This window comes from Phaenicophaeus curvirostris, chromosome 8, assembly GCF_032191515.1.
Source record: "Phaenicophaeus curvirostris isolate KB17595 chromosome 8, BPBGC_Pcur_1.0, whole genome shotgun sequence".
Taxonomy (NCBI): Eukaryota; Metazoa; Chordata; class Aves; order Cuculiformes; family Cuculidae; genus Phaenicophaeus; species Phaenicophaeus curvirostris.
Window position 1 is genome coordinate 25,812,656 of NC_091399.1, and position 27,041 is coordinate 25,839,696.

The following is a 27,041-nucleotide window of genomic DNA, read 5'->3' on the forward strand; positions in this document are numbered from 1 at the left end:
CTCAACACTTCTGGAGGCATCAGTAGCAAAGGTGCCCAAACAAAACAGCCTTCATTTGACTTCTGCCTTTCCCCTGTTTGTTTGGCCAGCACAGCTGCAGAGAGGTGCAGCAGAGTGGAGGAGTCGCGCAGTTGCAACCCTGATTGCAGCTCAGGTGCATTGGCACCACAATAATAAACTTCATTATTCCTCAGTCAAGTGGCATCACTCCAAGTAAATGAAGTAATCATGAAAGGGGACTGTTTGATGGGGCCTGCGGTAAATATATTCTCAGACCCAAGGGTGGAGGCCTCAGGAGCTGTGCTCAGGTTTCACCCTTCTCCTTCCTCATGAACAGCAACAGCTGAGAAAGACCTTGTTCTCCTCCTGAAGGATGGTGTTTGGCTGCTTGACCATGTGCTTTACTTGCAAGTGTGTCGTACCTTCCACAGTCTAGAGGAAATACCAGATATACATTCCCGAGCTCTCCCTCCTGCTCTGTCAGTAATCCTCATGCCCAGGTGGGTTTTTTATGTGATATTTAATTTACCATTTGACCAACAGAAAAGCTTAAATTCAAAGTAAATGTTAAACACTTGCAAAAAAATATGTATAACTGATGTTTGGGCACAAACTCCTGACTTAGTTTTGCTAAGAATTGGTCTAAAAGTTATTACCACGAGTGGGAAATTCTGGATATATCTTCCTTCCCAAGAGTGGCAGCAGCCAAAGCCCTGTGAGAACCCACTGAGAAGGACTTGACATTCCAAACTCACTGAGGTCCTTCTGGAAATGTAACTTGATTTTTATTAGATTCAACTCATAAACAGAGAAATTAATTTCCCTCCTGTTTTCATAGTATAAAACTTGACAACTAGCCAGAAGCTTATGTGAAGGTCGTACTGACAAGATTTGTCTCCAGAGGTGTGGGTAGCAAGATATGTTTTCAAAGACAGCTATGGTAGATACCATGAAAAGACAGTTTCTCGTTGCATATCTATGAGCTCTATGGTATCTCAATCCTAAATCTATGAAATCAATCATAAATTCTCCTCTAAAAGTAGAGTTTCAATGTGACAGGGCAATGTATGCCTCCAAAGCTGTGACCCTTAGAAAAAGCAGATTATTAGAAGACTGAAGACACAACTGGAGAAAAGCTAAATTGTTTCAGTTATGACTGAACAACTATTTTTATTTCATATGAAGTTTTAATTATGATTTTACTATACAAGTACAATGTGGAGAAATTGGGGAAAAATACAAAGCAAGGTATTTTAAAAATTAAATCTATATTTCATATAGTAAGTAAGTTAGTTGAAAACATGAGGTGATTTGAAGTTGTCAGCATCCATGACCTGAGAAATGTTTATTTTTTGATTGATCAGTACACATTCTAAAATGCCCTTATTTGTCAAACTAACATGCCAAAAGAAACATGTGATAGCTCATTCCTTTATATAAGAGAATCCAGCGTGTTCACCTTTACTTTATCCCCATCATGAGGGGCTTGATATTTGCCCTGGTTTTAACCCTGGTTGGTAAGTAACTTTTCTGCTTTGGTAAATTTAAAACGGATTCAGGAGAAGGCTTCAGAAGCTAAATATAGTTCATTTACAACAAGAACTGTAACATTTTATAGAAAAAATTTTTATGACAAATTTTTTGGGGTTTAGGGAAAAAAAGCCTTTTGGCTATGTGCTGAACTAGAAGTAAAGTTAATTAGAAAGAGTTATGCCATATGTACAAGCCTTTCATCCTAAAATACATTAAGACTTTGGGTTGTTTCTTTTTCTTACTTTGTCGTTTCATTACTCTTTTTTTTTTTTTTTTTTTTGTCCTTCTCTTTCAGGGAGTCAGCATCTTAATTACCGTAAGTAATTTTCCTATCAGCTAATATAATTATAATAAGTGAAATTTAGAATAGAATCTGAAAAGTATATCAATGTTTAATATAATTTTACAACAGCTAATTTTGTTCAGGTACAATACAAAAATGAACAAATTCATCTTTTTTTGTTTCATGCATTCTAAAATAGGTACTTCAGTATGTTCTGTACAGTTTCTGTAATGTTTTATGTGAACCATTTCTTTGCAGAACCTGATTTCAGTGAAGACAAGGTTTATATGTTTGATTATGAAAGCGTGCTTCTCAGTGGACTTCCAGAGAAAGGATTTGCAAGAGCTGGAATAAGGATAAATAGTAAAGTGGAAATTAGTAGTATTGAGCCAAAACTTTGTCTTATTAGGGTAAGAAAATGTATTGCATTTGAAAGGTAACATTTTCTTCATATTTGACTCCTTTTTTAAGCTTTTGGGAAGTAATTAAGTTTCATCATATGTTATGCTTACCCAGGGAGAATGTAACTAACACTATTACTTCTTACGTAGTGCCCTAAATTCTATTTGCACTTTGCCAGGTAATTCTCAGCTCAAGCCAACCTTAGGCTTGAAGGATTTCTTCTGCTTTGTGGCCAGGGAGACAATGGAATGTAATTAGAAGTGCCCAATAATTTATTACTGGATCAATCCAATTGTTCCAAACTGTACAACCTAGGATTATTTAATCAACTGATTTTGTAACCAGCAAATGAAAGGCAATGAAACATACGACAGTAGCTGGATATGATTCAATATTTAGCATAATTAATGTCATCTGGTGGATTCTTTTTCTACAGAGTCCCAAATGACATTCTTTGTCACCCTCAGTTGTATATTTTTACTGCATGCTGAGTAATTACTAGGAGTTTTGATTATGTGAAAATCACTTTACCTTTAACAGAAGCCTATACGTGCTTCTAATGAATGTATTGAAATGCACCCCTCAATTGCTTTACACAAACTCCACTTAGTCTTCTGTATGTGTGGAAGGAAAAATGATCTTTTTAAAAGCTTTTATTTAGCAAATTGAAAAGTGCAGATTAAAAAGACTGGTGACTTTCTGATAAATGCTTGTAAACGCTGTAGACTTCCAGCCTGAATTGTCTTCCATTATAAGGTATTTTTATAAATTCAGATTATAATAGCTCTAGGCAGGAAACATTGTTTTTCCATGATCTTTGCAAATGGTTGGATTTTTTTGGAAAAAAACCAAAAAACCCAAGGAAAATAAGAGCTATACATCCTCACTGGTGAGGAGGAGGCTTCCTTGGTGGAAAGGAGGCAGAAACAGTCCTGTCTTTGGCCCACAACCTACTCCATTCCTGCCAAAACATCTCTTGGTGTGCCAAGGTGAGTCTTCACCAAAACTGCCATTCCCCGAAACCTTCTAAAATGCCCTAATGCATTGGGGAAAGGGTTTCTTTTCAAACCTCAATACAGGAAGAATTTCAGGTAAGAAAAAGAAGAGACTAGAAAACAATCACAAGATTTTGTGGCAAGTTCTAAGTGAAAGGTAATGATGCATTTATTCCATTCTGCTCTGGGAAGTTTATTTTGCTGCTGTTATATTTAAATTAGGCAGTTTGGAGGTATGGTTCAGGGAATTAATCTTTCATCTGTAGCCTCCTAGTTCGCATTCAGCCCAAGCAAAAAGCTGCGCTCCCGGAGCGGTTTCCAGCTGACAATTTTTTTCATCGCAAACCCACAAGTAAGAATTGCCAGCTGTGTTCAAAACCTTGCAGACTGCGTAAGTCCTGCCTGGGCCCTGAGGGCTGGGGAAAACTACCTCACCCTGACCCTGCAGAGCAGTCCCAAACCTGCCCGTGTGCAATATGCCAGGAGCATGTCCAAGAGGCAGCATGAGGGATTTGCTCGGTAACAGCTTCCTCTGTAAGCTTCACTTACTGGGGTTGGCAGTGATCTCCACCAACAATAACAAAAATAAATATGAAAGCGCAGTCTCCAGTGATTTGTTGGATGAGGATTTAGTTCGTGTGGCTTTTTGAGAAATTAATCCATGTCTTGCATCGCATCGCCAGCCTGAGGTGGCGGAGAGAAGTCTCTTTAAGTTGTCAAAATACATAGAAGGGAAGGGTCCTCTGAGAAACTAAGCTAAACATGCCCTGTTCCCACGGGGCAGGAATCATTCGAGCTATGCAGAGCTTAGCACAACTTTCTACTTACTTGGATGTGCCCCATGTTGAGGCTGGAGAATGAAGTGAAGAGCAGGGCTGGTCGACAATGCCTGAGCCTTTGGCTCCATGGCAAAACACATAGGGAAGGACAATTTTTGTAATCCGCTCTCCTCTGCTCAGACTAATTACGACTATCTGGCTGGCCCAGCAGCCACATTGTTATTAGTTTCTGACTGCTATCTGTGTTCTGTGACCCCAGTGAGGGAGACGACAGAGTTCACAACAGGAGTTAATGATGCTTTTTACAACATTAACTTCCTCCTGCAATTTCCTGCAGATCTTTCATGCTACTTTTGGGTAATAACCTGCTTCGTGTGGCTCTTCTCTGGCTCATTTCTTCATACAAGTCTACCTTTGGCAATATGGATTATCTATGAAACAGAAAAGAGTGCAGCGTCTGTGGAAATGTCACATCATTTCCATTACTTTCTTTCCTTTTATATATGGAAATATGAATATCAATACTGGCAGTGTTAAATGACAATATTTAAGTTTTCCCTTTGAAGAGGCTTTGTCTTCTTTAAAAGTGCTTTTTTTTTCATGTGAGTAAAGCTCTAGATCTTTATGTGCATTGAAAAAAAAGTTAACTGAAAAAATTAAAGAGGTATTATGTTCCCTCTTTGTTCTAGGTACACTCAATCGAAGCAGCAGAATACAATGGTGTCTGGCCTACAAGCTCATTCTCTCGATCACTCAAGCTGACCCAGGTACTAACCGGGCAACTTCGCACTCCTATCAAGTTCGAGTACAGCAATGGCCACGTTGGAAGCCTTATGGCTCCTGATTCTGTCTCGGATGATGCTCTTAACATCTACAGAGGGATTTTGCATTTGCTGGAGCTAAGTTTAAAGAAGATGCAGCATTCATACAGCTTACAGGAGGTGAGCTTTTTGTTTTGGCCGTTGTCATTGCTTTCTTACTGAATAAACCTTCTTCTACTGCATTTTCTGAATTTATCTTTGACATAACCTTCACTAACAAGAAACACCTAACCTTGGGAAATCATGATTAAGTTGCTCTTATGAGACAATATTTGATAGAGCTCTAGCCAAACAGGACAACAGAATAGCAGAATTTTTAATCTGGCTGATTAAAGTATTTCAGAAAACGTATTTGCAATATTAGACCCTTAGAAAATCTGCGTTGTGATTCTAGAGAAAGTAAACTCCTGTGAAAACAGAAGCCTACATAAAATTTGAATACTGTATTAAAACAAGCTTTAACATACAGCACAATATTAAAGCTAAAATAACAGTAATTTGACTTTTCTACCAATCATATATACTTTAATCTCTTCTAGCTACTCTTTAGGAGGAAAACAGTGCATCTGCCATGACATTACTGTAATAGCTTTGACAGTTGCAGTTGATGCTCTATTGGAATTTCCACTGTTTTTCAGGTTTTAATATCTTAGTCGAGGTGAATCATCTGATATTCTATTCAGCACAGAAATTGCAATGTGTTTAGTTTTTGCAAAACCATATTTACATTGATTAGACTACATTCAATTCAGACATCAGCAAAAACCTTGAAATTATTATACTTTCATGTTATTTTATTGAAAATGCAGACCGGAGTAACTTTAATTTTTTTAAAAATGTATCTTTATGTAAGTAGAGTTGTTTCTGGGAAAGGAATTACATGATTTAATATTTTCAAGCTGCTGGTTGCACATAAAAACTCAGGTGGTGGTGTCACATATTCTGCAGCAGTATTTTCTTTTATCTAGTTTTACATCTTCATTCTTTCTAATTCAGTTAGCAATATGTCCTAATCTTGCTGCTGAGCAATATATGTGACTTCACTTCCTAGAATTGTTTCCAAGTTTTCTTTGGTTTTCTCAGACAGTAACTGATTAACAAACATTGGCACCCTTGCTTGACAATCTCAAGTCACTCTTTAAAGGAAGATGAGAGTTATTAGGACCTGCAGGAAGGTTTAAAGGACTAACCTGGGAAAGTCCATACCACATCCCACAGGGTGCAGTGTGAAGGCATCTGAGCTAGCCGTGAACTGCACACAGCTAAAAAGCTGAGCTAGGGAGGAGTCTGCTTCATCCCACTGACCCTGATGGGCTGGACATTCCCATTTTTAAAGTCGAGATATCTTACCACACCCTACAGTCAGCAGAGGAGTCCCACATCTATATTTATAGAGTACAAATCTTTTAAAAAGCTTGAGCTATTCTTATTTCTAGCCCTTACCAAAGACACAGTGGGTGTATTCTTCAGGAATACTGTTAAGCCAAAGATGAAGTGGGTATGTCTTGCCTTGCAGCCACCGCATCACCATTTTGGTGTTCTGACATAGCCCAGAGCTGCTCTCTGGAGTGGCTATGCTATCAATAACAATAAAAGAAAAAATTGTGGAAATAACCCTTCCTCCTAAAATGCAATCAAATACTTTTCACTCCTAAAATCTCCTCACTGACTGAGGAGATTTAAGAGCTTTTATACATATATATGCTTTGATATATTATTGAAGATCTGAGCTAAAATTGCAAGCTCAAAAAAACCCACAATCAAAACTATCTGTCCTGAAATTCTTTTTAATTATTGCTGTTCATATAGTGACGTATCATCTGATACTGCAAGGCCTGTTCCATTGGTATTTATAAGCTGTCTATAAAAGCAGATTTTAAGGGTAGAATGTCATCTCCAACTTTAAAGTACTTTGTTGTTGAGATTTTATTCTGACTGATCAAATTACTTTGGCACATTTTATGAATATTCCTTAAATCATATTTCATAATCGATAGCTCAAGCTGGAAATTGTTAGTCACCTTTTCTGAGGCTCCAGATCTTGTCTCAGTGAAACATGAGAATTTTAGTTCTCTCAGTGAAACTCTGATTTGGCTTACTGGAAACCTGTACACATGAAAAAGAGATGAAGGCACCAGTCAATTTTGCTTCTGGAGATTATCTCAAATAAAATAAAATTTAAAAAAGCATTAATTACTATTGAGAATTTGGAAAATACAGAATTAACCAGGACAGTCTGTGAGGGTATTTGATGAAGATTTACATAGGGGTGAACTTCTCTGATTGTATTCTCATTTTTGCCAGGCTGGGATTGGAGGTATTTGCAACACAACATATATAATCCAGGAAAACAAGAGAGCAAGCTTAGTCTATGTGACTAAATCCAAGGACCTGAACAGCTGTGAAGAGAAAGTTCAAATGGTCACAGGTTCAGCGTACACTTATCCGTGTCAGTCCTGCCAGCAGGTATTATGTATATGCATTTTATATTTATCTACATGAATTCATTTGGCATCCATGTTATCTCTTGCTTTGTTGCACTTAAAATAAGAGAGGAGTCAGATCTTCTGTATCTGGTTATCAACATTGTCTTTCTGTATGAAAATCAGATCCACAGAGCAGCAGAGGTCTGTGCTGCAGGCTATTATATACTGCAGACACTTCAGCTAGCTTGGACTAGCTGGTTTGGAAACAATTAATTATCAGCATGTGTTAATTCACCTACTCTGCTGAATGAAAAACTGTCAGGATGACCGGTTTCAAGATAGGTACTGCTGCATCTTATTATAATCCTGTTTTTGAAATAAGAAATCATGTGGCTTACACTGCTGTTCTCAGAAAATGTGTCCCCTTCTCAAGGGAATAACCAATTACTTATATTTTGGAAAGGGAAAAAACAGCTAACATTTCTTAGCAGTAAAAGTAATGGAGCCAGGCAGCACACCTGACCTCTCCCATCAAAGTGTGTGCCCAGAATTCACATAAAGCGCTCGTATGGTCAAGGAACAAAACAGCCCTGGGAAGTGGGTTGAAGCGGGTGATGTAATAGCTTCTAGCCACAGAATCTAAAAGTTCAGTGATTTTATGTTTTCTTTATCTTTTTCCTTTTTTACATTCTAAAGAGAAACAAGAATTCCCGAGCCACTGCTACTTACAATTACAAAATTAAATATACACGTAATGAAGCTGTAATTACACAAGCTGATGTTGAGGAAATCCACCAGTTTGCACCCTTCAATGAGATAACAGGAGGAAATGCTATAGTAGAAGCAAGGTACTGTACATATGCCTTTAATTCAGCAACTAAATCAGCATCTGCTCTAACTCCCTAACTGAAATAAGTCTTTTACTTCCACAGCCTATTGTTTGTCAGTATTTAATTCCATGAAATCCCAAACAGTTCATAAAAACAACCTTCTCTTAGTTGTAAGTCAAAAACATGGACATCACTATCCAAATTTTGTTAGCTAAACTTGTCAGGGTTTGACTATTTTATTCCTCAGGAATATTTGATCTATGTCATAAAAGCCAAAACAAATGTAATTCCACCTGAAAAATTGTGAACTAATATATTTTCAGTAAAATACTTTGAGAGACAGTTACTCACTGAAAGAGAGTTCCCCAGAAAATAATAATGCAGTAAGAAACCCTAGAGACTAGTTCACAAGAAACCTAGATAGGACTTTGGATTCCAATATACTTCCTAAGTACAGTGGGCTGCTTGCAAATCTCCCATCAAAACAGTTTCTTGATAGGAAATTGGGTTTTATTGCAAGAAGATTGGCCACAAAGCATATAAAATCTATTTACTTTTCCGCAGCAAATTTTGCATATTTCTTAAGAAAGTGTGGGGCAAAATGAGAGTAAGATTGTCGAAGAAATCAAAACCCTGCTCATTTTTAGCTAAAGCCTTCAAACTTTCAGTGTTTGAAAATTTTTTCACCCTCTTCAAAATCATTACTGAAAACAATTTTTAGTTCCCTGCTCTAGTCATGGCCTCTGTAGCCAGGGCTGCCCTACTGAACAGAGAAGCTTTTATGCATAAATGTTACTGTATAGAAGAAGATATATCTCAGTCCCACTCTAGCTGCTGTAATCTTCCATTGCTCCATTAGCTTCAGCAAGGAACTATTGGTATAATACACATTTTTGGAAACTAACGTCACTAATTTCAATGCATGTCAATAATTCATTGATTATCTCCATTGATAAGATGAGCATGTTCAGTTTGGTTAACCAAAATAAAAGCCAACAAAGGTGAAAGTGGCTTTACTATCTCATTCAGTCAAGCTGAAGATAGGCACAACTGTAGTGCTTTTATCAAATTATAGGTTGTTGTAAGTGAGCAATTAATCTGGAGCCAGTGGACTTCTACTGGCCTAAACTCTCCTTTTGCAAGCCTGCAGAGACCGTCTTCCTTACTGTTTGCCATCAGGTACTGAGCCCCCAGAAAACGTAGTGGTTTTTCCCATTTTCTTTTGCATTGTCCAGCAGAGGGGGCCAAATAGAAGATGACTGGGAAGATGTGGATATATCACCCAAGACCAGAGGGGGGGGAAAAAAAAAAGAGAGAAAGAAAAATCGAACACCAAGGACTTAAAATATTTGGAGCTATGTTTTCAGACCTGTTCAGCATAAGCCTCATGCAGCCAAGAGAGGTTTTACTATTGTTTCACCATTTTAATCTTATACTTAGTATTCATTCGCTCTTCTCTTTGGAGTATAACATTTTCCCATCTATTCTAGGCAGATATATCTCTTCCCAAAATGATGAAGATGAAGGCATAATAGATTCATCATGTTCTGGAAGGGGGAGTTAAATCTGTCCAAGTGTACCTGGCATTATACTTACTGACCCAAATGCCCTTTCAATAATATTGTATAAAATTTCAAGAGAGAAAAAGTCTCTGCTGATTCTGTAGTAATTTCTATTCAAATTCTACTGGCTTGTCTGCAAAGCAGTTATATGCTATTTTCTGCAGCAATTCCCTGTAATCCATATGGAAGGAGTGGATAGAAATGATACAGAAGATCATCAAAGAGATTCCAGAATAAACACACCAATTTTCTACAAAGATTTTGAGATATTGTTTAGCACAACGATATTGCTTTTGGAACGTTTTCAGTTGTTCAGTGCAAATGCATAACTTTATTATTGTGTCCTAAATGACCTATATTAAATATAATTGGCAGGATAGGATGCATCCTTTTAGCAGAAAATATAGCAAGGATATAAAATGTTTACAAAGACAGTCTCTCATTGGAATTATTCTTAATAACAAAGGATAAAGGTTTGATACTCTTTGAAAAGGTTCCAAAAACTTGAGTACTAATCCTGAATTCATCTGGCCCCCCTTGTTTGGGAAATCCAATTTGAAACTTCATGAGAATCTTTTCTCTTCTGCAGTCCCCAGGACGTTTATACTGCCAGGCAAAATGGGGAGGAAATTGTAACAGTGCAAGTAAAAAGATTGTAGCATTTCTTATTGGATCTAACAATTTTCAGTTCCTTTTGTAGCTTCCAGGAGGCACAGAAGCGTGAGACCTTTTATGAACTTCTTAAAAGGCTTAAATTAGGTGATAATTTCTAAAAAACTTTCCCCATCAGTTATTTTTCTCTAGTCCCTAATTTACTCCTTAAGACACAACACACAGTTCCTGTGATATTCAGTCCATAGCTTCTCACCTCCCACTTCTTCCTTAAATTCTCAAGCCATATTATTCCCAAAGCAAGGCAAAGGCTGGCTGCAATCTGTGCCCTGTTTTCTAACTGCACATCATCTCAGAGTAGAGTTCTGAGCATCATATACAAATTTATCTGTTTGTAAATACCCAATAACAAAACCCTTTTGAAACAACTGTTGTTCTATTTCAATGCAAGGAGGCAGAAACACTGTTGTCTTTTTAGTTTGTGCTTTGTGTTTCATGATGTTATCTCCCTGGGTTCCTCCATTCTAGACAGAAACTTGCTTTGACTGACGTGCAAAAGTACATCGCAGAGGTCCCACCAAAAGAATTCCAGAATCGGGGGTCACTTCAATACCAGTTTGGCAGTGAATTGCTCCAGCTTCCTATCCACTTATTCAAAATAAAAAATGTGGAAAGCCAGGTAAAATTCAGCTACTGGATTGACCCTTTGTTGGGGTTGCAGTCCACGTGTGTGAAAAAAAAATGTGTGAGCTTCATGATTTTAATCTTCCTGCAGATAGAGGAAAGTCTGCAAGACCTAGTAGAGACCACATCTGAACAGCTTCCCAGTGATGCACCAGCAAAAGCCCTCAAGCTTCTGCACCTTTTCCGTGCAGCAAATGAGGAGGATTACGAGTCAGTGTGGAAGCAGTTCTCCAGTCAGCCAGTGTACAGGTACAAGCAATACAAATAGTGGTTCTTCTGCTGATAAACTCTGCTGGAGACCATCTGGAATGATTGTATTCAAATGCAGATCTGGAAAATAGTCCTTGCCTTTCCCATTACAGGCACTACATTTTGGATATTATTCCTGCAGTTGCCAGTCACCGTGCTCTCAGGTTCCTGAGACAGAAAATGGAAAAGCAAGAAATTACCAACTGGGAAGCAGCTCAGGCGGTGCTTGTGGCTCTGCACTCAAGCTCACCAACTCGGGAAGTGATGGAGGAAGCAACAGTAGGATTCTCTAAACATTCTTAAATCACTGTCTACTGATATTGACATCTGTTTTATTTATTCCTTTGGAAAAAATGCAAGAGTTCTGAAAATATAAAGGTTTTATACAGTGAAGCTGAACATAGTTTGTTTCTTGACTGTCTTAAGGGGAGGAGAATTCAAATCAAAAGGGCAAAAATGAATCCAGAATGAAACAGGGAAGAACGACCAAAACACCTCCCAGTGACAAAGGTTATTGCTGTAAACAGTGAGTCCTAGTGTCCCTTTGCCCAGATGTATGTTATGGTTACATCAGATTAGATCCCTGTGTATCTACGGAGGCTAGTTACTTGTTATATCCTGTGTTCTTCCTGATTGACCTAGCCGGATGGGTGTAAATTTGAACAGATCTGTCAGACTCCAGGAAATTATGCCAATGTGGGGCCCACATAGGATAAAGTCTAATGATTTTTACAAATTTTTCCTCTTCTGCAGGGTCTCTATCTAGCCTCAGATGCAGGAATTTCTCTTCTTGCTATAGATAGAGACCACATATCTAGTAAGAATGAGAGTGGTCTGGCTTGGAAGGGATCTTAAAGACCCATGCCACAGACAGGGACACCTCCCACTGGATCAGGTTGCACAGTGCCCCATCCAGCCTGACCTCCAGGAATGGGGCAGTCACAACTTCTCTGGGCAATCTGTGCCAGTGTCTCACCACTCCAGAAGAAATCACTTTTTCTTAATACCTAATCTAAATCTCCTTTCTTTCATCTTAAAACCATTCCTGCTTGTCCTTTCCCTTCAATCCCTGATCAAAAGGCGCCCTCTCCATCTTTCCTGGAGGCCCCCTTTAAGTACTGGAAGGCTTCTATGAGATCTCCCCAGAGCCTTCTGTTCTCTAGGCTGAAAAAAGCCCAGCTCTCTCAGCCTGTCATATCTCAGGCTAGAGTTTTGTCCTCTGTGAAAGCCATCAAAACCCTGGCTGTTATGGTGCGGTAATGCTCAGCTTCCCACTGAAGGAAGCAGTGGGCTGGCGTCTCCTGTCAGCTTCTACGTTTATGGGGAAAATTCCTGTCTGCTCAAAGTGCTGAGGTCCATTCATGACATATCTCAATTTTTTTTATACCCATAGCTACGGCAATTATAAAACAATGATTAAAGTTTCTTGAATAAAACGTGGTTTTCCATTCCATAACTGGGTGATTTCCTCCCTTTGGATTACAGCCTATGCCAAATGTAAATCTGAAACGCTATAAAAGCAACAGATCTGCCTTCCAGATGTTACTTGGAATTACTTTACAATTACATTTTCAAATATATTAATATCCACTGATTAACTATAAATCCATTGATAGAAAAATATCAAAAGCCTGGTTTTGCCTTGTGCTTGGCAGAAAAATAATTTTAATATTACTGCTCTTCATTAACGGTGCTAATGAACAACTGCTTTCTCCCCAGCTCATTGTGAAAAAACATTGCCCACGCTCAAGTACTGTGCTTGGAAAGATTTGCCATCTCAGCTATGCATCAATGTGCCACAAACAGTGCTCTTCATCAGGCTCCTGCTCTGAATGTCTCCAGGTAACCACGTTGTTATTTATTGTTTTGAAGAAAAATTAAACCTTGAGTTCCTTCTTCATTATTCAGAAACCTGTATTTCACTTCGCTATAGTGTTTCTTTTTGCAGGAAAGAACCCCAGTTGGTTAAATACAGCATTTTTATCTTTAGATTAACACATGAGAGAGAGTGAGAGGAAGAAGCATATAATTCATAGCGCATTCTACCTGAGTGTCTGAGTGCTTTATTGCCAATTATTAATGAAATCCTATGGCACTGCTCTGAAACGCTTTAAATATAGGTACTTATATATACTTATAAATAAACTAAGTGACACAAAAGCCCAGTTTTTTGCCCAAAGTCATTTAGCCCAGCCATTCCTCAGCCAGAAGCAGAGCCCAGCCATCCACGTGGACTATAAGCCTTCAATAATTGTCATACCCTTCCTGTTTTGCGCTGTTTTTAATTAGTGGGCCTGAAAATAGTGTAGGTGGGCCATAATAGCATTTCCTCATTCTAGAGACCCGTGTCATGGTTTACAGAGGTCGTGCTCCCCAGCTAGTGATAGAGAGGAAGAGAAAAATAGGTGTTTTCAGTCTTTGATATTGGTCTGTCCACCATCTCCAGTAGAACAGGGTGTTCCAAACACATTGTGCACCTGGCATGATTATTTTCTTGTAGTATACAGGCATGATTGACATTCCTACCTGTGTCTTCTTGTGTTATGAGTGTCACCAATGCTCTTGAGCAAATTAAATCTAAACCCAGTGCCAACGAATGGAAATTCTTTGCTGAAGCAAATGACTGTACAAGTTTATTCAATAGGTTTTAAATGTTCATTCATTTGATCAGTAATATCAAATGGACTTTTTCTGCACCATCAGTGGATCTCAAATGTGCTATTTTGAAGCATGGGAATGGTATTGAAATTACTCTCTAACATCTCAGGGTTTCTTTTTTAGAGACGCTTTTTAGCACTGAAAACAGTTTTCTATTTGGATTTAGTTCTTTCCTCATATTCACCCCCAGACAAGTATTTCTAATCTTGCCAAGTAAATGTAAGCATGAACCACATGCTTACAATGAAAGCTGTAAAATGGCTCAATGATCCCCTTGCCAGCTATTAATCCACAATAAAAAGCGTCTGTCGCAGCTGAAGTTAAGGACACAACTGTCATATCTTCAGAAATCTTATATAAAAGTCTGAAGAACTCAACTGTATCTGCATTTTTGCATCTTTTTTCAACTACTAGACAGAGATATTCGAAAAGCATTACTGCAGGGTTCCCAACTCACCCTGAAGGGCAATGGAAACTAGCTCCTAATCTTTTCTTTTTCCTTTAAAAATCTTACTGGATAACTTTAAGGCACAATGATGAAGAAGCTGTTCATTGCAGCTTTCTTGGCTATGCTTGTTCTATGAATAAATGTCCTATTCATGAGGACAAAAAGAATTTTAAAATATTTAAAATAAGTGAATTGAACAAACTGAAATTATCAAAGTCAAACCTCAGAATAGGCTGGAGGGATGGAATATAGATAAGAGATAGAATTTAACTCAACAGAAGATTTGTTTTCTTTTTTTAGCTACTTCATGGCTTTGCAGGAGAGGCATTGAGCAAGTCTAGCACAGAAGAAATTTCCCTGGCTTTGAAAGCCCTTGGGAATGTGGGACATCCAGCCAGCATCAAGCACATCAAGAAGTTTTTGCCGGGATACGCACCCAGTGCCTCAGATCTGCCACTCAAGGTCCATGCGACTGCTGTGATGGCCCTGAAAAACATAGGCATGAAAGACCCAAAAATGGTAAGGAAACAAAGCTGCCTCCTTTGCACTTATGAGAACCGAACACAAGGCTGCTAATTGATGATCGGTGATGAGGGGAAAGTACACCTTTTGTTCAAATGTAGCGGTAATGTAGATTTTTTAAATACTTAACCACTCCTTAGTTGACGTGTCTTATTCCTTTTGACATTAACCTCTAGTATTTCAGACTGCAACAAAAATCCCATTAAAAGGATACATTCATTACCCTGTTGTTGAAGGCAAATCAGTATTTCCATTGCAAACATTTCTATTCCAAGGACATTAGGAAGAAAGCTAAATTATTGACCGAGATGTGTTTAGTGCTACTTCAGCTTTGGTGTGTGAGAGAACCACAAAACAAGGTTTTCAGAGAATTGACATTTAATACTGAGTGTCACATCTAATCGTAGTACAAGACCAGATCTTATTGTAAATAGATACTAGGGGTTTGCATCCTAATTACAAATTTACAGGCATTGTGTGGGTTTAAGTCATAAACAGAACATTTAATAAATGTGACTTTTGCCCCTGAACAAGATAATGATTAGATATCACATACAATGGTCACACAGGCACACTCGCATCCACCACAGCCATCACTTTACAAGCATTTTCACCTTAAAGCAATTTGCTTCTAAAACTAAACCTTGTAATTTCAAGATTTTTTTCCTCATACTGATTTTTTTTTTGTTTCCTATAAGACTATTCTTAACATGAAAAGTAAAATAAAAGCTTTCATTAACTATTCTCCTACTAATCTGTATCAGTTTTTCCATTATACTCATTTTTTGCATATGACTCGCAGTTTGAGTGCACGTATTGATCCACAGACAATAGTGTGCCAGGGTATGCTTTTAAGCAAGAGAATAAAGAAACAATTTACTAAAGTGCAGGAGCTAGATGGGGAAAAGCAGAGGGGGAGGAGAGAACAGCAAGGGTAGGAATTAGGGTATTTGCTGGGGAAGAAAACAGCCAGGTTGGTGTTTGACAACAGTGCTGTGTATCTGATTGTCCTTTGGCCCAGCTTTCCACACGTGACGCAGACCACCCATTTTCTATGCATTTTCTTTGGAGAAAATTGATCTGGAGCAATCTGACTGCGGACAGATTTTCCATTGCTCAAAACCCAGTTTAATGCCTGGTTTGCAGGTAGCTACACACCTACCTTTGCATTAAACAGACTTAATGCATGGTCTGTCTTTTTTTATTGTTTAATTTGAAAAAAGTAGTTACATTTAGAAAGAGGCTGCTGCCTCCACGCCACTTTTACCTTGGTATCTTATAATTGGCATACACAAATTAACAAAACCAATGAAGGTTATTTCCTAAGTCTGTTGAAGTTTTCTGGATCAGTCTTCTCATTAGAGAGCATGGATATGCCCTGTCCCAGACAGGACAGGGCTGTGCAGGACCATAACACCAGAATGGTGTTACACCGCCCACATCCATTTGGAAGCACTGGGGTCAAAGGCTTCAGTGCAGCTCATGGAAAGTTGGAAGTTTCCAGTGCAAAATTAGTCTTGATATTTAATATTGCCGGAGTCAAATGCATTGGTCACAAGCAGTACTGTGGAAATTACGTTTGTTGCACAAACTTTCAATTTAAAACTGCCTACATGACGTAGAAATTTCTGCTATTAAACTGTTTTTTATTCTAGCAGCAAGGACTCCGGGAGATCAAATGTTTAGAAATAATGCATACACTTATGGGTAGGGATAAGTGATCACTGAAACCACTTCTCAGGTACGTGATGGATCCGTGAAATCTCTTTTACCTAGAGTGGTTATGCTACAGATAAATTTTGCTGCAGCTCAAAAGGGGATAATATATTTGATGTAGAAGTTATCCAGTGAAGTTGCTTGGCTTTGTTTGTGTAGGAAGTTGGACTACTTTAGCATAATGCTCCTTACAGCCCTCAGACGATGGAAATGGGAACACTAAGGCCATAGTAATTAAAAAGTAAAAAACTTTACTGCCCTAGTGATGAAGAGCTTGTTCACTGATGATGAATGGTTATTAGCAAAACATACAAACGTACTGTAAATTTGAATGTATCTATTATTTTCAGGTCCAATCTCTAACCCTTGAGATTTTCCTGAATCACAAAATCCATCCTCGAGTCCGAATGGTAGCTGCAGTGGTTTTGCTTGAAACCAAGCCAGGTCTTCCAATACTGATGACATTAGCTGATGCTGTGCTAAAAGAACCTAGCATGCAAGTGGCAAGCTTCATCTACTCTCATTTGAGGGCTCTGGGTAGAAGCACAGCTCCAGATCTTCAAGTGATGTAAGGAAAATTTGGATCCCATCCCTAGATAAAAAACTTGTTGCAAATGAATTAAGATGTTAATGTGCTCACTGTATTTTTTCAGGGCTTCTGCCTGCAGAATGGCTGTCAGGTTATTAAGTCCCAAATTCGACAGATCTGGGTATCAGTTCAGCAAGGTTTTCCGCTTCAGTATGTTTAAAGGTAAGATTCAGAAGATTTTGTAGAGAAATTCCTACAGGTCAATGTGTGGGAAAAATCATACAGGATCAGAACCCAGTTCTCCTAGCCAGCTGGTTAGCTGCATGTTGTTCCTCCATATTCTATATTCAGTGAAAAAAAAATATAAAAATCTCAGGCTCTCCAGTTGGAGTGTGGTTAGGTCCCTGTGTGTTTCTTCTTGTACACTGCCAGCATGAAATTACCAGAGGGCTTGTGGGGCTCTAATCCCCCATTTTCATTAACCAGTGAGGCACATGCTCCTGTATCAAATGCCATAGTCTCAGTGGTGCTTAACAATTTCATACCATTGTTCAGCACCAAACAAACAGAAGGGACCTAAATTACTGCTGAAGTGGATTAATTTCTGCTGGTGCTGAACACCTATAACTCTTGCTGAATTCAAATGTGATGCTAAATACTCTTCACCCCAACAGTAATGCCCAGTGAAACAGCAAACTCTGAAAATAGTCAGATGATGCAATTGATTGCACCTCTGAGCAGCTAACTCAGGGTTATTGTTTAAAGATTTTTTTTCTTGCACCTTCTTACCAGGATTTTTTACTGGAAGAGCAAACCCACACGTGGGATCTGGAAGCTGATCTGTTACAACAGTGGGAGTTGCACATAAAAATGTAGTCAGAACAGGGAGGACCAGATTAAAATACAGCTCTTGCTGGGCCAAATTGTAGCTATTTCCATTTTCCATGTATATTATTTTTCTCAGTAGAGGTTTTTTAAGCAACTCCCCTATGTAAATGACCATGACAGCCTCAGTGATTTGGCATATGGAGCTGGCAGACTAGGGAGATTATATCTACAAACACAGACTCCTTACACATGCTGTTTATCTAGGAGGACTTGGATGTTTCTAGCACTTTTGTTATTCACTGGTACATGTAAAGATTCTTTTCAAAGTAATCAATAGAAAAAGAGACTCTGGAATGTCTACACAGTGCTACGTGTACTTCTGCCTTCTTTTCAGAGGAGAGGTGTGGCTTGAAAGACCTTTGTAGATCTTATTGTTGCCCTGCCCCTGTTTCATGGTTTTTACATGACCATTTAGTGTGCTCTATAATGAAAAACAGATATAATACATACTACAGTAATATATGATACTCATGCATGTTGCCTCAGAGGCAGAGACAGAGAGTACCCAAAGAAATATAGTCACTGATACACAGTGTGAACTTTTGTAGCACTTAAAATGCATTGAGGGAGAGAGATGTTTTCCAGTAATATGCAGATATGTGTTTCTAGTTTTAGGTACTCATTTTCACTTCTTATTTTTGCTTTCTAAATGAAGGTATCCGAGTTTTCAAACAGTGAGAAAGAAGGGTGCACTAAGCATGAGGGTAGCTGGCAGAGCACTCTGTGAAATGGAATACTTTGCTCTGGCTGTAGCCTTGAAATGCAGCACATCAGAGAATTACTGTTACTTTTTGGTGGAGACCAGTGTCAGAAATTTGGTTACCATGCATATGTAATATTTAAACCTCTCATCCTGAAGAATAAGAAACAAGATCACATGCTAATCTTAGACTTGGATAACCCAGTTAGCTACACGAAGTCAATCCTCTATTACACTGGTGTGGAAGAAGGATCCATCCTCCAGCTTTCTGATTCGATTTGTCACCACTAGCCACAGGTGAAATGTGTTTCAGTGAGTCCATTCTGGAGGAGTTACCATAGTGACAGCTGTAATGCAGTACCTATTTCCCTGCTAAAAACAAAAATGTGCCCTCAGCATCACAGATCTTTGTGGTGCTAGATGCTGAATTTTTAATGACAGGCAATAATATCAGCTGAATCTCTCTCTCATCTGGAATGTGTGACACATGGCCACCACAAATAGTGTTTCATGCTCTACACGCTGCTATTGAAATCAACGGGTTGACCCAGGTTCTGCTCAGTATGCACAGACTCATATAATTAAGTATGTGTACTAATGCTCATAGGTACCAAAGGCTGCTTTCTTTGATCACTGATTTCTCTTTCCCTCTTCCTTGGGGCGAGACGTTTAGTCAGATACATGCAAGTTCCATCACGCTGTCACAATGAAGTGGCTACAGTGCATCATCTCACTGTGGCGGTAGGATGTTTTCATTGGTAAATATTTTCTTAAAGCATTCATGCTATGTAGTGCCTGAGGTGCAGAAAATATCCCTACCTTCTTCAAGTCAATTAATTCTGTATAATTATTAAATCATTTATGAGCAACTCTTCTTATTAAGTAAGTGGAATGGGTTTTTGAACAGTTTTCATGGGTTAGAACACAAAAAATGAGCCTTAACAAATTCACCAAAAGTACCATGCCTCATTGTAGTGTGGAGCCCACATAACAGCTAGGACTGTTCTGCCTTAAGCTCATTCAGAGAAGAACTAATTTTCACATTTCTAAGTCTCAGGTCTGCTCATTAGTAATGTCCCAGTGGGGCATTGCTTTGCTTTTTATTTCCTATAGGATCAGCACTAGAATTCGAGTTTCTGTCACCTCTCCTTGCTATCTGCTGAAGGTTCCCCACTGATTCCTGTGTCACCAATGGGGACACAGTAACATACCTGTACGTTACTTTTGGGAGCTGTTTCTGAACCGTGTATATTGTAAGGAGATAGTGCCCAGCACTCTGGGTAGCACAGGAGCTTCATACAGCAAAGCAGTGAAGGTGATGTGAAATGCCAGTTCATACAGATTTATTAGACTAAGTGGATTGCTCTTCCAACAGACTGTTTCTCAAATACATGAAAAGTTGGAATCTCTCCTAAGAAATTAAAATTAGTCCCAGCAATCTGATACAAAACAACTAGTCACGAGGAATAAATGAGAGGAAAGGACTATCTAGATACCTGTCTGCATGTGCGGATTCAAAAGAGAATGGGAAAGGGTCGACTCATAAGTGAGATGTTATCTGAAATAGAGAGAGTGCCACTAAAGACGTAATACAAGCATGAATATTCATAAAGCCTCACAATTGCGCACCAAACAATTTAACTTTTGGCTATATAATTTATGAGAATTTAGGCACTACTTTTCTGAAAAGAGGTCAAAGACTCACTCCCTCTCACAGTGTTTGAAAATATACTTCCTACTACTCGTCAGTAATTTCTATATAGGGACTGGAATTATTAGTCTTATTATTAGCTTTTCCAGGGCTCTGCAATTACCCTGGCTGTACTGGATTTCCAGAGCTGGTTTCTGATGGTGCTGAGATTTAATCAGTATATGACGCCTATTATTAACATCAGGACAGCATAAATTTAACACAAGGACTCCTAAAATACTTCCTTGTCCTCTAATTAGTGTAAGAAGAGAAGAGAGAGGAGGCTGGACAAAAGGAAGTATGACAGTGATGCCTACATATCATGTCATCCTTGTTCTGCTTGAAACCTAAAGAACCTTAGGAAACATCAGGATTACTTTACAGGACTGTATAGACCTGTGCCAAGAATATAAGCCTGTGTTCTGCAGTGATTACCTGTATCTAAGATTCTAGATGATAAATCTAAAAGTAGAGAAAACAAATAGACTCAAATTATGCTTGCTCAAAGTTCACTCGATAGTTAACAACTACTTAACAATTACTGCATTCTGTGTAAGGAGTTTCAGCATTTGGAACTAGATGTATCAAATTGCCTCTGAGTCATTTGAGAGACAAATCTACACCTCACCATCTGTCCTTACAGGACATCTATATCACTTTCCCTAAACTATTAGCAAAGGATGGCGAATCTGCTTTCATTTCTGATCCCCTTTGTCAAGTTTCCCTAAATGGTATCTCGTAAAAGAATTTCATAAACTGACGTTACAGAATCTGGCCAGATGTAAATTAAATAGCAGAAATAATTGGGAAAGTAGCATAAACACCGTGCAACGAGCAAGAGGCTTGTAATTTTGCTCATTAATAGTTAAAAAAATGCAGAATATTCTGTTTATGACTGTTTATTAACATCAGTTGTATAGCTGGGTTTTCTGGCCTTTCTCATATCATGCTGTATCAGTTGAATTATGCAATTAATTAGATTGATAGAGTCTGCGCAATGTGGCTTTAAAAAACTAACTGTGCTGTGTTTTACTGCTTATTTCTCTTCAGATTTCCTTATGAGTGGACTGGCAGCTAAGTATTTGGTGTTAAATAATGCCGGCAGCTTAATTCCTGCAATGGCAACAACCCAGCTGCGGACACATTTCCTTGGAAGAGTGGCTGATCCTTTGGAGGTAATTGGGCTCATCTGTAATTTGCCCTCTCACCCTCCCTTCTTACAGTCTTCATCTAATTGGCATTTATGCTTTACTTCTTCCCACAGGTGGGAATAACAGTTGAAGGACTGCAGGAGATGTTTGCTAAAGTTTACTCTCCTGACACAGACTGGGAGACTTCCTATGACTTCAGGGAAATCCTGAAAACGGTAAATTTTCAAGGAAAGGGAAATCTCTAAGGTATTACTTCCCCAAATGTTATGACAAATCAAACTTTCTTCCTCTTCTCGTGCAGCTCTCTGACTGGAAAGCATTCTCCAGTGACAAACCTTTTGCATCAGGCTACTTGAAGATGTTTGGCCAAGAGCTGTTCTTTGGAGGAGTTGACAAAACTGCTGTCCAAAATGCATTGCAGGTATCATTTCAAAAACACCAGCGTGAAGGCATCAAAAGCTTTAAAATACTCTTTCTTTCAGACATACTCTTCCTTTTTTTAACTTTTTAATTCAAGAGGGGGGGGTTGTCTTTAGTATTAATCAAGGCAAATAAGGTCAAGCTTTGATCAGGATTAGCTATAATCATTGCTGGCAGACTTTCCCCTGAGGCATAGTTAATGACATGGATCATTATATTCAAGTTCTGCTTATTAGACAAGTTGAACTCTGTAATTGCAGGCATGGTATGGACCTGATGAAAAAATCCCTTCGATAAGGAGAATAATCAGTAGCCTTCAGAGTGGTGTAGGGAGACAGTGGACCAAGGCTTTACTGTCCTCTGAGATCCGTTTTATCGTGCCCACCTGCACTGGCTTCCCAACAGAGACCAGTTTCTATTACTCTTCTATCACAAAAGTGGCAGGAAATGGTAATGTATTTCAAGATTTGAGCAACACAAACATGCTTCTCAGAATTTGATGGGATTTTTAACGCTTTTTTTTTTTTGCTTTCTTTGTAACAGTTCAAGCACAGGTTACACCCTCTCCAAAGTCTGATTTCAGACTGACTGAGTTACTAAATGCCAACATTAGGCTGCGATCCAAAGTGAGTCTAAGGTAAATGTTTAGTGTAAGATAAAATAATTATATTTACAAGTGACAGAGGTCATAAAAATTCAACAGTTGCTTGCTGAATGAACATAATTTTACCCTCTTTCTACCTTTTCAGCATGGCTAAGGAGATGACTTTTGTAATGGGGATCAACACACAGATAATTCAGGCAGGGTTGGAAGCACACACCCAAATGAATGCTCATGTACCAGTGAATGTTTTTGCTGCTGTCCAAATGAAAGAAAAAAGTATCAAAATTGAAATTCCACCATGTAAAGAAGAGACTAACGTAATTACTGTAAGGTAAGACATAGCACTTATTATCTTTCTGTGTAGCAATGCGGAGTCTTCCCAAGTTAAACAAAGCATTTTCCTAGGGGTCCTGTCTTTGACTGGGATATTGGGTAACTGACAGTGAATGGTGTAGTTTATTTATTTTAAATGAAGTGACATATACTAAAGCTTTGCTTGAAAACATGCATTATTTCCTGTGGTCTTCACGTGAAAATCCTCTTTAAGACCATTTCTCAGTTCTTGAGACCTATAAGCTATTTGAAACACAAATGCCATAGAATTTCTATCCCAATACATATATTTGGACTTGAGACGCTAGGTGAGATATAAGCCAGCTGAATCCTATCAGTTATAACAGGTAAGCCACATATATTTGCATCTGATGCCTTGAAGCATTGAGGATTTTGTGTTTCTTGTGTTTTCACCTTGTTTCCCCGTGGCTGCCATTTGGTTTTCTTGCCTGTTAGGTCTACTTGATTTATTATCAGTGCATGCAATTACAATACACTCTGGAAAACTGTTACAGCCAGATGCCAAACAAATGAAAACAGATGGAAATACAAGCACAAAGAGAGGGAGGAAACAGAAAGAGTATGTCCAAGGATTCAGAGTAGTAGACCAAAGCTTAGAAAACCTTCACACACACAGACATGTAAAAATACTGAGAAAGACAAGCTGAAAATTCACTGCAAGGAAAAAGGCATCACTGACAACAGAAATCAGCTAATATACAATCTGCAGAAATGTTAACAAGTTTCTGCTCTAGGAATATCACCGTAACAAAAGAGCTCAGTTTCTTGATCCAGCTGCAATTAGCATTCATGGCTGCTGGCCCAGAGAAGCTCTGCAGGTCTCCTCACTTTAGCCACCAGTTAAGCTAATCATTATTCTCCCTTGCCCTTCAATGGTCACAGACCATCCTAGTAGGCATTTCACATCACATCCTGCTCCCTAAGATGATTCCTCCACTCCATCAAATGTGATTGTAATCAGGTTCCCATGCAGAGGAGAGAGGGTTTCAGCAGTTCATAGAGCATCAGTTAGCTGTGTGTAATTTGCTGGGGCACCACAGCCAAAAAGTTTTGTTTACTTTCTTGTGAAGACCAGGATAGTCTGCTCCCAAGGTCATCAGGGGCAGCAGACACCTGCTCTCACTAGCTGTCACGGTTGGAGAGGGTGAAGCGGATATTAATGAACCCAATAAGGATGCTGAACTGAAATGAGACTATTGGATACTGATATAGAGTTTAGAGCCTCAAGCAGAGCTGCGAATGTTAGCAGAAAGATCCTTCCTGCAAAGCGAAATATTTTCCTCCTCTGGCTTAAGGGGAAATCAAATCAGACACAGAAAAGGGTTAAATGCATTTACAGAAAGCGTAAAGCAAGCTGGTAGCAGAGACAGGAATTACAGCAGAGGAGCCCATGAGTTCCAGCCCAAGCCCTGCTCTAGACCCTGCAGCATTATCATTTATAAAGTGAAGTAGTCAGTAGGAAATAGCTCTATAATGCCAAGTGTATGAGAAAGCTAATACTCACTAGCTAACTTTTAGCACCATCAGTTTTTCTCCAAAAAGCATTCCCGTTCACTGTTATAAAACAAATAGTCAGTGGAAACCACACCGAGCAATGAAAGAGCAATGAGTACAAGTGAAGGCAAAGCAATAACTAGAGAATGTAACACTGAACCACATCACTGAGGAGGTCAAAGACTAAGCAAAGTAAAATCTTAAAGGTATGAAGAGAAACAAGTAGGCATGATAGAGAGAGAAAGGATGCACATTATCCTATATAGACTGAGTAAAACAATTTTGTTTAGCATAGACTTTTTCTTCTTTTTGCATAGCTACACCAAAGAATAAAGACCCTATTGAATTCAACATTTTAGAGCTATTCTGATGCCCTCCCTTGTTAGCTTTGAATTCACCATTTAAAGAAATGGTTCTAGAAAGCTATTACTCTTTAATTTGTTTGTGAGCTCTGTTCGAAGTATTTTAGTATTGGGCACTTTGTCTTAATGGTCAGTGGGTTACCTTCTACAGTCCCATGTCATTAAGGCTAGTCAGGATGTGATATTATTTTTCCCTTCATCTCTCGTGCCCAGACACAGGAAGCAAACAGTCTTCAATAGCATTACATTCAGTTATATCCTACACACCGTACAGGTTATAACCTGTCACAGCTGTGGGATTTATATAAATTTTCAGGAGCCAAAGAGAAACTCAGGTGAGCAACCGCACAGTGCAAAAAAAAAAAAAATACTGAGAACTTTGGTGATGGAGAGATTGCATTCCCAAGACAAATTAGCACATTATGGACTTGGCTTTATAGCAAAAATCAAAGCAAAATAATTAATCATGCCATGGAGAGAATATATAGCATGTGTTTCAATTCCATCTTATCAAAGTTAAATTTAATTAAAAATAATAGCTATTTTTAAGGCTCTTTTAACATAATTATTTGGTATACTACAGATGGCTACTTAAACATACTTTTAAACAGAATTTACAGGAAGAAGTAAAAATCAAATAAACTTCAAGGAAAAATTAGAACCCTGTGATTAACATATAAATATGAAGAGCTGCCAGAGAATGCACTTTGCAAATCTGTCACATATTCATAATGACAGGCTACTGAATTATATACATAATCTTGAATAGAGCTTCTATCATAGGGCTTTCTTCTTTAGCTGTGGGATAAGCAGAAATTGCTTTACATGGGCATCTCATTTATAAGATGAATTATGAAATTACAACACTGTGTACAACATGTATGCAGCATGTGTAATGGAAAATGCAGAAGAGTCGGCGTACGCTGTGAGCTCGTGAGGCAGCGCGGTGCGTTTGAGGACAGAGAAGGGAAAAAAGTGATGCTTCCAGTCTCTATTCTTATAACACCTTTGCACCAAGGTCAGAAGGATGATGCGTAGGAAAGGCAGAAATTTTCATTCTACCACAGCAGAAAAAGAACTAAAGAACTGGTTGGAGGATTGTCTCTTGCTTCTCGTTTATTTAGATACGATGTCATACTGTGCTTTAAAACCTGGGAAAATAGTGTTTTGCTGATTTTTCTTTTTTTTTTTTTTTGTTTTAAACAGAGATTGAGCTCTTCTGTCCTCAGGTTAGGGATGTATGTAAGGCCACACTCCCAGAAACATCAGTGGGCCCAACACAGCTGAATTACTCGTCCCTTACCCCTGCAGTGAATTTGGCTTATACTATAGCACAGCTTCTTCTCTCATCCAAAAAAATACACTAATACATATTGGAAAATCTCCTTTTTATATTTTCTCCCTTGTGTGGGATCAGAGAGAACAGATTCTTTCATACCATAGCTTTAGGCCTTCTTTGTGACTGTTTTTCTTGTTAAAGCACCAGAGCTGGCTCTTGTAGCCTATTTTTACTGTGCCGTGTGATTCTGCAGGCATTGACATGTGTCACCTGTGATGCAGCTACATTTGTCGGCTCTCTGTGCTCAACAGGGAGGAATCGATCCTCCACTTTCATTAGGTGGCAGGAGTAGACTATTGGCATAAAAAAATACTAAAAAAAAATTGGAAAAGAAACCCTAAGGCTTTCTGCTTGGAGACCCAGCCTGCAGTTCTGTGGTCATTTGAATTATTGAATGGGATTAAAATAAAAGCCATTTCCTTTTTTGTCCCTTTACCCAGATGAGCCATCTGAAATGCAAGTTGATTTGTATTTTCTTTTATCCCCTCAGCTTGTTAGGAAGAATATTTTATTTCAGATTCCATTCTTCAAGGTCCTCCTATCACCCAGCGTGGAGCACTGCTGTCATGTCCTTATCTAAAAAAAAAAAAAGAGAGTGATGGAAAAGAAAACAAAGCCCACAGGTGACACTCGTTTTATTGAGGTGTTCCACATGAAGAGCAATTGTGTGCTATACAGTGCACACAGCACGATAGGAGCCTTCAAGAGGAAGAGAGGGCTATCAAACGAATACAAATTCATATTTCAAACAGGTTAGATTGGAATTGCTAAGCAAGTACAGTGTGGACCATATTAAAATAGAGACTGCTTTGCAGACCATCTTCCCATTCCCTGTCACAAAAGCCACCTCCACTGGCAAACTACAGAAGCCCCAGTGCAAGCAGATCAACTTCATAATTGAGAAACAGCACATGGGGAATTTTGAGCAGGATGTTAGTGCCAATAAATGGCTAATAAGGTGGAGTTAGCACAATGTTAATAGCTGAGGAA

The 27,041-nt window shown here is 38.6% G+C and overlaps 1 protein-coding gene across 1 annotated transcript in view; it reads left to right on the forward strand.

Moving 5' to 3' along the window:
* Positions 1-27,041, forward strand: part of LOC138723727 (vitellogenin-1-like) — a 74,608-nt gene that overhangs the window by 29,217 nt on the left and 18,350 nt on the right. The window contains exons 4-21 of the mRNA XM_069863088.1: positions 1,829-1,849; positions 2,075-2,226; positions 4,682-4,933; positions 7,118-7,279; positions 7,936-8,087; positions 10,772-10,922; positions 11,019-11,176; positions 11,290-11,455; positions 12,896-13,018; positions 14,583-14,801; positions 16,871-17,088; positions 17,174-17,271; positions 21,378-21,502; positions 21,592-21,693; positions 21,780-21,899; positions 22,159-22,348; positions 22,442-22,535; positions 22,648-22,833. Of these exons, the coding sequence (XP_069719189.1) occupies positions 1,829-1,849; positions 2,075-2,226; positions 4,682-4,933; positions 7,118-7,279; positions 7,936-8,087; positions 10,772-10,922; positions 11,019-11,176; positions 11,290-11,455; positions 12,896-13,018; positions 14,583-14,801; positions 16,871-17,088; positions 17,174-17,271; positions 21,378-21,502; positions 21,592-21,693; positions 21,780-21,899; positions 22,159-22,348; positions 22,442-22,535; positions 22,648-22,833 (2,689 nt within the window). The remainder of the gene's footprint in view (positions 1-1,828; positions 1,850-2,074; positions 2,227-4,681; positions 4,934-7,117; positions 7,280-7,935; positions 8,088-10,771; positions 10,923-11,018; positions 11,177-11,289; positions 11,456-12,895; positions 13,019-14,582; positions 14,802-16,870; positions 17,089-17,173; positions 17,272-21,377; positions 21,503-21,591; positions 21,694-21,779; positions 21,900-22,158; positions 22,349-22,441; positions 22,536-22,647; positions 22,834-27,041) is intronic.